The sequence below is a fragment of the Oncorhynchus kisutch genome, linkage group LG10 (assembly GCF_002021735.2).
Source record: "Oncorhynchus kisutch isolate 150728-3 linkage group LG10, Okis_V2, whole genome shotgun sequence".
Taxonomy (NCBI): domain Eukaryota; kingdom Metazoa; phylum Chordata; class Actinopteri; order Salmoniformes; family Salmonidae; genus Oncorhynchus; species Oncorhynchus kisutch.
In genome coordinates, this window is record NC_034183.2 from 31229794 (window position 1) to 31242226 (window position 12433).

General features: G+C 39.5%; 1 protein-coding gene across 2 annotated transcripts in view; it reads right to left on the bottom strand.

Moving 5' to 3' along the window:
• Nucleotides 1–450: 450 nt before the first annotated feature.
• The window catches only part of LOC109897518 (BMP/retinoic acid-inducible neural-specific protein 3-like), a 98387-nt gene continuing 86404 nt past the window's right edge, over nt 451–12433 (bottom strand). For both annotated transcript variants that reach the window (XM_020492019.2, XM_031833547.1), the window contains one exon: nt 451–2319. In XM_020492019.2, coding sequence (XP_020347608.1) covers nt 1203–2319 — 1117 coding nt within the window. In that variant the 3' untranslated portion in view covers nt 451–1202. The remainder of the gene's footprint in view (nt 2320–12433) is intronic.

A 12433-nucleotide genomic window follows, 5' to 3' on the forward strand; every position in this document is an offset into this window, starting at 1 on the left:
GTTTGTTGTGACTTTAATGTATTATACTGTTGTCTGGCAATGTAGCCTTGTCTAAATCTTTTACACAGATTAATTGTAAAGATTCACATAAGGCAACATTTCATGGAATATCTGTCCTGGTCCTAAAATATGGGATAAGAAATCCTCTCGATGCGCTAAATGAATGAATGGAACATCTTAATGATATTTTCTGTGGTTTGCATGAAGCTTGTCCTCCTTAGAGAGGAGATTAACATTGAAATATAATCTTAACTGACACACTTCCATTTAACACTGCCACTTAGTGAATTGGTACTAACTAACAGTACTAGTATGTCTAATTTTGTTCGATTTGCATCAAATATGATATTATCTAGATTAATGAACTAAAGATCAAATATAAATATGAGATGGATTTAAGTAATATATTATGTCTGAGAAAATTAGACACTAGATGGAGTATCTACACTATTTATAGACAGGACATAAAAATGACTTTTATTTAGTGAATTAACAAATTCAGAATGTTATACAGCATATGGACATTGCTTAGTAACTGTTCACAAACAACTGCATTATAAAAAATAAAATGACATGTAGCATAACATACTAGCCATTGCATTTCTGGTGTTTTATTTCTGTACGTCTGAAGTACTGTTGTAACTCCAATTTGTGGGAATTTAAACATATGAAAAAAAAAGTTAAACAAGGAACAGTTGATTTCCACATTGACTCATGAAGCTCTGAACATGGGGTGGGGTAGGATTAAACTGAAGAGTGTGAGTATAAAAACATGGGGTGTGTTTAATAACAAAGTGAAGGACCTAAAGCCATGCTGGTGTCAAACCAAACACACTGTCGAGATAACACTTCATTATCAGCAAAAGCATCACATTGTAAGTGATTGAGATCTGTGCAATTTAAGGATTTCAGGACATGGGCAACATATCAGTGATGATACATTTTTTGATATCGATAATGGTCAGAAAGTCTGAGTTTTATTGTTATTATGTAAAAAAGGCAAAGTGAACATGGTGAAGCCCCCTTATGTGTCTATGACACAACACATTTCCAGAAAGTTATAATTTTACATGAATCCAAATGCATATCTCTTGAGATCATAACCAAAATGTCCCTCAGTGCCTTCCAAAATTGCTCTTAACTGTAATCAGGTCAGTGTGATAGCAGCACAAGCATCTGCATATCTGGACACTGGCACCTTATTAGCTACATAATTTGGTTGTTTCGTATTCCATGGAGTTAGGCTGTTTGGCAGAGAATGCCTGCAACGCTGCCTGTATTCGGACAACATCTGTGGTGGATAATTTGAGGCGGTGGCGCAGGAGACAGGAGAACAGGTCCAGGAGCTGAGACCCGGGAGGGGACAGTCTGTTGACCCGGTCCCTGATCTCCAGCAGCTGCAGCAGGGCGGAGTCCTGCGATCCCTGAGTGTACGGGTAGTCCAGCTGCAGAATCAGGTCCTGGATCGCTTCCGGGTCAAAATGCATACTATAGCCGAACACCTGGATGCTATTTATTTTCATGTAGCCCAGGTTCTTACCGGGCTCCAGAAACTCGAAAGGTTCGTAGTACACCGAGCCGTTCCCTTGGGGCAATGGAGCCCTGATCCTGCTCCGCAGGTAGAAGTGGACAGTCTCAAAAAACGTTTTCCACTTGTTACCCAAAGTCAATGTCCAGTTGTAACAGTCCAGGGGAATGTTTAGTTTAGTCCTCTCCCAATCAGGATAGCTGTTCTGGTCTATGGGCATGCTCCAGCTCTCAGAGTGACTTCCCCCGAAAGGGTTGATGTAGACAGACAGCACTGGTTCCAGGGAGCTGTTCCTAGTTAGGCAGATCTGCAGGGTCATCCCCAGGAGCATGTGGACATGGTTGGACTTGTATTTGTTGCTCTTCAATGTCAACAGCATCCTCTTCCTCCACGACGGGTCAAACCAGTTGTTGAGTCGGACGTCGTTGCTGACGAAGATCCCATGGATGCTAATACGGCTGTCTTTCTTCTGCAGCAGGTATCTCAGCTCCAGGTCCTGCAGGTCTGTCTCGAAGCTGATGTAGTGGTCCGTGGAGTCTGGGACCTCATTGCGGCAGACCCCTTGGCTGAGCATGTACCCGGGGTTGCAGCTGGCACAGCGGGAGCGGTTGTCATAGGAGCAGGAGGCGCAGAAAGAGCCATCGCCCACAGTGCAAGGGATGACACCCTGGCAGGACGGATGGTCGTAGGGGCAAGAGCAGCTCCTTGTCTCCTCCAGGTAGGAACCTATGTAGTTGTTCTCACTGCAGTACATGATGGACAGGATGTAGTTCAGCCAGTAGCTGAAGGACCTGCAAAACACACTCAAACACAAATACAGATCACCTTCCAGACAGTATATTATTATTTTATTTTTAGGGACATGCAGTTAGTATGGCCATACACTGTATAGTGCACTTTGCAGTTCTGGGAATACTATCTGCACTATGATATCAGGTTCACTAGAATAACCACATATTCCCCAATAAATAGTTTAATCTCCCATAGGTTCATGTCATCCTATAGCTGTATTTTCCTGAAGAAATAACAATATATAAATTATCCCCCTGTAGTATTTATGTCTGGCCATGTCAGTGGGTTGTCAAAGAGTGTTAACTTCATATGTATGCAAGCAGGGTGTCACAGTATTTTCCCAACGCCACATGAGACATGATAAATGCAGTATCTATGTAGGTACAGTACCACTCAAAAGTTTGGACACACATACTCATTCAAGGGTTTTTCTTTATTTTTACTATTTTACATTGTAGAAAATAGGATGTATGCAATAGTCATGCCCCTTTAAAAAATTCAGGATTAAGGGCAGAGAGAACCCTTGGTTTACTGAGGAACTTAGTAAAACCATAAGGGAATGAAATGCAATGTGGGCTAAGCAAGAGGGTCTGGTTAGGCGAATGATTGGATGGCTTTTCAGCATCTTCGAAATATGGGTGTGGCTATTGAAAGCAGATCACTACCTGAAATCTACTTCGGATCATTTCAATAATCCATCAAAATTTTGGCAAGTAGTGGAAGGTTTGTAGTGCAAAAAGATACAAAGCTTAGCAAATAATTGTTGTAGACACACAGATTGTAACTGAGAGAACCTCCATTCTGAAAACCTTAAATCAACATTTTCTAGATGCAGGCAGTTTATATGAAAAGGTCAAAGGTATAACTGAGCCCCGTATGAATTTACCTGACACCCCTGTGCACTCCTTCGCCAGGTTCTCCTTTTCATCCTTCTCTGTTTCAGAAGTGTGTAAAGCCCCAAAAGAAATTGATAGAAAAAAAATACCCTGGCCCTGATGATCTAGACCCCTGTTTCCTACACCTAGCTGCAGACATCATTGCTCCCCCTTAACATGTATCTTTAACCTTACACTTGACATTAAGGAAATCCCCAAGTTATGGCATCTGCTTTTGTACTGCCTCTCCTGGAGATCCTTTGTAATTCACCATATCGAAATTGTCAGTACTGTCAAAGGTACTGGAGTTCTTAGTTAGTAGGCAGCTGAAAACAACATCTTAAATGGAATGCAATCAGGCTTTAGGTCTGGCCACAGCACTGTTTCAGCAACATTGAATGTTTTAAATGACATCCACTGTGCTCTTGACAAGAAGTTACATTGTGTGTCTGTCTTTATTGATTGTCAAAGGCATTTGACACCGTGGACCATCTTGTGTTAGTGCAAAGGATAACATGTTGTGGAATTACAGGTTATGTTCTAGATTGGCTTATAAATTACCTATCAAGTCGTACACAATGTGTAATGGTGGATGGTTGAAAATCTGAGTACATAGTGGTGTGCTCAGGTGTTATGCAAGGTTCTATTTTGGGCCCAATGTTATTCATTTTGTATATCAACAACATTGGGGATCATATTGAAACAGCAGATTTTCAATTTTATGCAGATGATACTGTTCTTTATTCAAGTAGTAGTAGTTTATCTTTAGCTTTTGAAAATGCCCAAAGAGCATTTAACATCATACAACAGAATGTATGATTTGAAGCTGGTTCTGAATTTGGGTAAAACAAAATGCATGGTATTTTCAAATGCCGGGCATGTTACTAATCATGTCATTGCTACATTGGCTGGACATACTATAGAGCAAGTTAAAGTGTAAAAATAATTAGGTGTGTGGGTTGATGACAAGCTGAGCTTCATTGTTTATGTGGAGAACTTGATAAGGTGAAAAACGTACCCATTTTGAGTCCCGGTTGATACATTATTTATTATATATTTTAAAAACAACCTGAGGATTGATTATAAAAAACTTTTGACATGTTTCTGTGGACATTACGGATACTATTTGGAATTTTCGCTTGCGATGTCGTGACCGCTCGAGCCTGTGGATTTCTAAACATATAACGCGCCAAACAAATGGAGGTATTTTGGATATAAAAATAATCTTTATGGAACAAAAGGAACATTTATTGTGTAACTGGGAGTCTCGTGAGTGAAAACATCTGAAGATCATGAAAGGTAAGCGATTCATTTTATTGCTCTTCTGATTCTCGTGACCAAGCTACTTTGATGCTAGGTGTTCATAATGTTTTCTGTAGTGATTGATAAACTCACGCAAACGCTTGGATTGCTTTCGCTGTAAAGCATATTTTCACAATCTGACACGACAGGTGGATTAAGAGTTATGCTGTGTTATGCTATATTGCATTTGTGATTTCATGAAAATTAAAAATGTTTAGTAATTTTATTTGAATTTGGCGCACTACAATTCAGCGGGTGTTGATGTAAATGATCCCGCTAACGGGATGGGGTGCGTCAAGAAGTTAACTTGGGTCAAACGTTTCAGGTAGCCTTCCACAAGCTTCCTACAATATGTGAGGTGAATTTTTACCCATTCCTCCTGACAGAGCTGGTGTAACAGAGTAAGGTTTGTAGGCCTCCTTGCTCGCACAAAAAATAGTAGAGAGAATGATTTATGAATGATTTATTTCAGCTTTTATTTCTTTCATCACATTCCCAGTGGGTCAGATGTTTACATACACTCAATTTGTATTTGGTAGCATTGCCTTTAAATTGTCAAATCAAATGTTTCGGTTAGCCTTCTACAAGTTTCCCACAATAAGTTGGGTGAATTATGGCTCATTCCTCCTGACAGAGCTGGTGTAACTGAGTCAGGTTTGTAGGCCTCCTTGCTCGCACACACTTTTTCAGTTATTCCCACAAATGTTCAATATGATTGAGGTCTGGGCTTTGTGAAGGCCACTCCAATACCTTGACTTTGTTGTCCTAGAACCATTTTGCCACAACTTTGTAAGTATGCTTTGGGTCATTGTCCATTTGGAAGACCCATTTGCGACCAAGCTTTAACTTCCTGACTGATGTCTTGAGATGTTGATTCAATATATCCATATAATTTTCCAGCCTCATGATGCCATCTATTTTGTGAAGTGCACAAGTCCCTCCTGCAGCAAAGCACCCCACAACATGATACTGCCACCCCCGTGCTTCACTGTTGGGATGGTGTTCTTCGGCTTGCAAGCCTCTCCCTCCAAACATAACGATGGTCATTATGGCCAAACAGTTCTATTTTTGTTTCCTCAGACCAGAGGACATTTCTCCAAAAAGTACGATCTTTGTCCCCATGTGCAGTTGCAAACCGTAGTCTGGCTTATTTATGGCGGTGTTGGAGTAGTGGCTTCCTTCCTTCTTCGTTTTACTGTGGATATAGATACTTTTGTACCTGTTTCCTCCAGCATCTACACAAGGCCATTTGCTGTTGTTCTAGGATTGATTTGTACTTTTCGCATCAAAGTATGTTCATTTCTAGGAGACAGAACGCATCTCCAACCTAAGCGGTTTGATAGCTTCGTGGTCCCATGGTGTTTATACTTGCATACTATTGTTTGTACAGATGAACGTGGTACCTTCAGGCATTTGGAAAGTGCTCCCAAGGATGAACCAGACTTGTGGAGATCTACAATTTTTTCTGAGATATTGGCTGATTTCTTTTGATTTTCCCATGATGTCAAGCAAAGAGGCACTGAGTTTGAAGGTAAGCCTTGAAATACATCCACAGGTACACCTCCAATTGACTCAAATCATGTCAATTAGCCTATATCAGAAGCTCCTAAAACCAAGACGTAATTTTCTGGAATTTTCCAAGATGTTTAAAGGCACAGTCAACTAAGTGTATGTAAACTTCTGACACACTGGAATTGTGATTCAGTGAATTATATGTGAAATAATCAGTCTGTAAACAATTGTTGGAAATATTACTTGTGTCATGCACAAAGTAGATGTCCTAACCGACTTTTCAAAACTATAGTTTGTTAATAAGAAATTTGTGGAGTGGTTGAAAAACGAGTTTTCATGACTCCAACCTAAGTGCATGTAAACATCCGACTTCAACTGTAATTGTTTTACTGTATTTGTGTCTGTAGTTTTGTTTAAAGTTAGTGTATGTAAGTTGTTTTGTCTGAAACGTTGTTCCCACTGCTGCTCCTGGACCAGGTCTCTCTTGAAAAATAGATGTTCTCAATGACAAAAACCTGTATTAATAAAGGTTAAATAAACATATTTTAAAAACTGTATAGAAATCCAAATGATGAAATAGCACATATATACAGTGGCTTGTGAAAGTATTCACCTCCCTTGGCATTCTTTTCTATTTTGTTGTCTTACAACCTGGAATTAACTTTTTATGGCTGCAGGGGCAGTATTGAGTAGCTTGGATGAAAATGTGCCCATTGTAAACGGCCAGCTCCTCAGTCCCAGATACTAATATATGCATATTATTAGTAGTAGTATTGGATAGAAAACACTCTGACGTTTCTAAAACTGTTTGAATTATGTCTGTGAGTATAACAGATCTCATATTGCATGCAAAAACCTGAGAAATTCCATTTCCTGTTTGTATTTTTTCTGGGGGTGGCAGATTTTCAACCAAGCTCTCCTTGAAATTACAGTGAGATATGGATGAGTTCCTACGCCTTACACTAGATGTCAACAGTCAATAGAACTTTTTCTGATGACTCTAATGTGAAGGGGGGTCGAATGAGACAGGAAATAGTCACCACTGCCACGAGTTGACCATGCTTTCACTATGCGCGTTGACAGGGGAAGGACCTGCGTTCCACCGGTCATCTGAAGTCATTCTAATTCTCCGGGTGGAACGTTATTCAATATATATGTAAACAACATTCTAAAGATTGATTCAGTACATCGTTTGACATGTTTCTACTGACTGTTACGGAACTTTTGGACATTGTCACATTAAAGTGGACGCGCTTTGTGACTTTGGAATTGTTTACCAAACGCGCTAACCAAAGTAACTAATTGGACATAAATAACGGACATTTTCGAATAAATCAACCATTTATTGTGGACCTGGGATTCCTAGGCCTGCATTCTGATGAAGTTCATCAAAGGTAAGGAAACATTTATCATGTATTTTCTGGTTTCTGTTGACTCCAACATGGCGGCTAATTTGGCTTCTGTTCTGAGCTCTGTCACAGATTTTTGCATGGGTTGATTTTATCCGTAAACTTTAAAAAAAAGTCTGACACAGCGGTTGCATTAAGGAGAGGTATATCTATAATTCCATGTGTATAACTTGTATTATCATCTACATGTATGATGAGTATTTCTGTTGAAACGATGTGGCTATGCAAAATCACTTTAATGTTTTTGGAACTAGTGAATCTAATAGGCCAATGTAAACTCAGATTTTTTTTATATAAATATGAACTTTATCAAACAAAACATGCATGTATTGTGTAACATGAAGTCCTATGAGTGTCATCAGATGAAGATAGTTCCAGGTTAGTGATTCATTTTCTCTATTTCTGCTTTTTGTGAAATCTATATTTCGCTGGAAAATGGCTGTGCTTATTGTGGTTTGGTGGAGAACTAACAATCGTTTGTAGTGCTTTTGCTGAAAAGCATATTTGAAATCGCACACTTTGGTGGGATTAACAACGAGAATAGCTTTAAAATGATATGAGACACATGTATGTTTGAGGAATGTTAATTATGAGATTGTTGATGTTTTGAAAATGACGCCCTACACTTTGACTGGCTGTTGTCAAATCGCTCCCGTTAACGGGATTGCAGCCATAAGCAGTTAAAGTTTTTTGGGCCAAATTTGCAGCAACTACAGCTGCAACTCTCTTGGGGTATGTCTCTATAAGCTTGGCACATCTAGCCACTGGGATTTTTGCCCATTCTTCAGGGCAAAACTGCTCCAGTTCATTCAAGTTGGATGGGTTCTGCTGGTGTACAGCAATCTTTAAGTCATACCACAGATTCTCAATTGGATTGAGGTCTGGGCTTTGACTAGGTCATTCAATACATTTAAATGTTTTCCCTTAAACCACTCGAGTATGGCTTTAGCAACATGATTAGGGTTAGTGTCCTGCTGGAAGGTGAACCTCAGTCCCAGTCTCAAATCTCTGCAAGACAAACAGGTTTCCCTCAATAATTTTCCTGTATTTAGCGCCATCCATCATTCCTTCAATTCTGACCATGAAAAACATCCCCATAGCATGATGCTGCCACCACCATGCTTCACTGTGTGGATGGTGTTCAAGGTGATGGGTTTGTGCCAGACATAGCAATTTCCTTGATTATCAAAAAGCTCAATTTCAGTCTCATCTGACCAGAGTACCTTCTTCCATTTGTTTGGGGAGTCCCACATGCCTTTTTTGCGAACCCCAAACCTGTTTGCTTATTTTCTTGGTTACTCTTCTGTAAAGCCCAGCTCTGTGGAGTGTACAGCTTAAAGTGGTCCTATGGACAGATACTCCCATCTCCGCTGTCGAGCTTTGCAGCTCCTTCAGGTTTATCTTTGTTGCCGCTCTGATAAATGACCTCCTTGCCTGGTCCATGAGTTTTGGTGGACGGCCCTCTCTTGGCAGGTTTGTTGTGGAGCCATATTCTTTCAATTTTTTAATATTGGATTTAATGGTGCTCCGTGGGATGTTCAAAGTTTCTGATATTTCTTTATAACCCAATCCTGTTCTGTACTTCTCCACAACTTTGTCCCTGACCTGTTTGGAGAGCTCCTTGGTCTTCATGGTGCCACTTGCTTGGTGATGGCCCTTGTTTAATGGTGTTGCTGACTCTGGGGCCTTTCAGAACAAGTATATATACTGAGATCATGTGACAGATCATGTGACACTTAGATTGCACCCAGGTGAACTAATTATGTGACTTCTAAAGGTAATTGGTTGCACCAGATCTTATTTAGGGGCTTCATAGCAAAGGGGGTGAATACATATGCACACACCACTTTTCAGTTTTACATTCTTTAGACATTTTTGAAACAAGGTGATTTTTTCATTTCACTTCACCAATTTGAACTTTTTTCTGTATCGCCATTACATGAAATAAAAATAAATTTAAATTTAAATTACAGGTTGTAATGCAACAAAATAAGAAAATGCAAAGGGGGATGAATACTTTTGCAAGGCACTGTAATTATGTAGTAACCAAAAAAGTGTTAAACAAATCAAAATATATGTTTTATATTTGAGATTCTTCAAAGTAGCCACCCTTCAGCTTGATGACAACTTTGCCCACTCTTGGCATTCTTTCAACCAGCTTCATGAGGTGGTCACCTGGAATGCATTTCAATTATTTACAGGTGTACCTTTTGTTAAAATTTAATTTGTGGAATTTCTTTCCTTCTAAATGCGTTTGAGCCAGTCAGTTGCGTTTGAGCCAGTCAAAGTAGGGGTGGTATACAGAAGCTAGCCCTATTTGGTAAAATACCAAGTCCATATTATGGCAAGAACAGCTCAAATAAGCAAAGAGAAACAACAGTCCATCATTACTTTGAAAGTTTTGATGTCTTCACTATTATTTCGACAATGTAGAAAATAGTAAAAATAAAGAAAAACCCTTGAATGAGTAGGTGTGTCCAAACTTTTGACTGGTACTGCATATGTGCACACAGCAACAGAGTATGATGAATTGAGGACAACTCATGAAAATATATGAGAGTGGAAAAGTAGAAAATAAAAAATATATTTTAAAGTTCAGCTTCATATAGCCCCATTGAGACCGTGTTTGTGCCTCGACCTAGGTTGAGCAAAACTAAACATGGCGGTGTTCGCCTTAGCAATCTCACTAGAATAAAGACCTCCTCCACTCCTGCCATTATTGAAAGAGATTGTGATGCCTCACATCTCAAGTAGGGCTACTTAATAATGTGTTAAAGTTAAATATTTCGAAATAATATTTTTTGAATTTCCCACGCCACCTTTTCAGCTGAATGGGAGGGGGTGTCCCCTTTGGGGGACTCCTAGCAGTTATAGTCGATGAACTAATCACTGATCATAATCTTGATGTGAACTGAAACATGGCTTAAGCCTGATGAATTTATTGTGTTAAATTAGGCCTCACCTCCTGGTTACACTAGTGACCATATCCCCCACGTATCCCGCAAAGGTGGAGGTGTTGCTAACATTTACGATAGCAAATTTCAATTTACAAAACAAAACGACGTTTTCGTCTTTTGAGCTTCTAGTCATGAAATCTATGCAGCCTACTCAATCACTTTTTATAGCTACTGTTTACAGGCCTCCTGGGCCATATACAGCGTTCCTCATTGAGTTCCCTGAATTCCTATCGGACAAAGTCCTAGTCATAGCAGATAATATTCCATTTTTTGGTGACTTTAATATTCACATGGAAAAGTCCACAGACCCACTGCCAAAGGCTTTCGGAGCCATCATCGACTCAGTGGATTTTGTCCAACATGTCTAAGGACCTACTCACTGCCAAGGTCATACTCTGGACCTAGTTTTGTCCCATGGAATAAATGTTGTGGATCTTAATGTTTTTCCTCATAATCCAGGACTATCGGACCACCATTTTATTACGTTTGCAATCGCAACAAATAATCTGCTCAGACCCCAACCAAGGAGCATCAAAAGTCGTGCTATAAATTCTCAGACCAACCCAAAGATTCCTAGATGCCCTTCCAGACTCCCTCTGCCTACCCAAGGATGTCAGAGGACAAAAATCAGTTAACCACCTACCCGAGGAACTCAATTTAACCTTGCGCAATACCCTAAATGCAGTTGCACCCCTAAAAACATTTGTCATAAGAAACTAGCTCCCTGGTATACAGAAAAAAAAAACATTTTTCTTCGATCCAATTTATTTCTACTGGGCCTGGTGTTGTCACCCACATGGGTAGTGTTGCCAAGAGAGCTGAGGTGAGAGAGGAGGTGGGTGGCAACTGAAGAGGTGTTACATGTAGCTGTCGGTCTGTCAGCGCTTTACACAAACACCTAATGCCAGAGACCGGAAATGTTACTTTGTCTCTGCTCTGTCACACAATTCTCTGTGACTAACTGGATTTACTTTATAAATTGCCTCCATGAAACAATATGGGGGAAAACAACAATAGGTTGAGAAGAAAACCTAGAATGGAAATGGAAGGGGCAGGAAGCAGCTTGTATTGTTATACTGAAACCCATTCAGACAAATCTGTCAGACTTGAACAAGATCACTTCTGTGTTACAGCCACAATAGCAGTAGTACCAGGAGATCTAGTTTTCTGTGACAGTATTTTCACAGCTTATGAGAATCAAATGGCCATGCCACAACCCTTTTATTTATTTATAGAGTATCAATCTAACTACCGTTTTCTCTTCATGTGTGAAGAAAATACATTCTCCATAAACTAGGACAAGTAAACAGGACACACCATTAAAATAAAGGCTTTCACAGTATATCTAATGTATGAAATAGTTTCCTATTTATTAATCAGTTCTCTATGATTGTTAACAAAGAAATACGTGCTGATTTTGCCAAGTGAAACCATTTCTAAAACACATTTAGAAGAAAATGAAGAGAAAAAATTACAAGCACAGCAGTTTTACCCGACAAGCGGGTTGGTGAAATTGGAGCAGCTATCCAATGTTCTGATTGATTGCCTTTGAACTATTTTGAACATAAGAAACAGAAAACACCAGTGCAGAACTGTCAAAGCAATATGCAGAGTACTGTACATAATTTATCTCCCCTCACCTATTAACAGTGTGTAGGTCTGAACATGAACATGAGGACATGAGGCAGTCATTTCCGACTGGGACATTCACAAAACACCAGAGTGTATTCAGGCACAAAGGGGATACTCAAGTGGATTTCTTAGATAGCCTGGATGTTTTACTTTCACGTCACTTAGCATACAATCTTATCCAGAGCAACTTTCAGGAGCAATTAGGCTTATGTACCTTGCTCAAGGGCACATCAACAGTGTTGAACAATTGTCCTTTATTTTTTTTATTACAAATAATACACACCTCTCCTACTCTGGAGGGTGGGATGAACTTAAATTAATCTTGGTCCTTCGCGATTTCATATTTTTCCCCCAGTTAAAATCCTTGTGTCATTGCACTTCTTGTAAATATAGAAAATAATAAATAAATAAAAAACAGATCATACT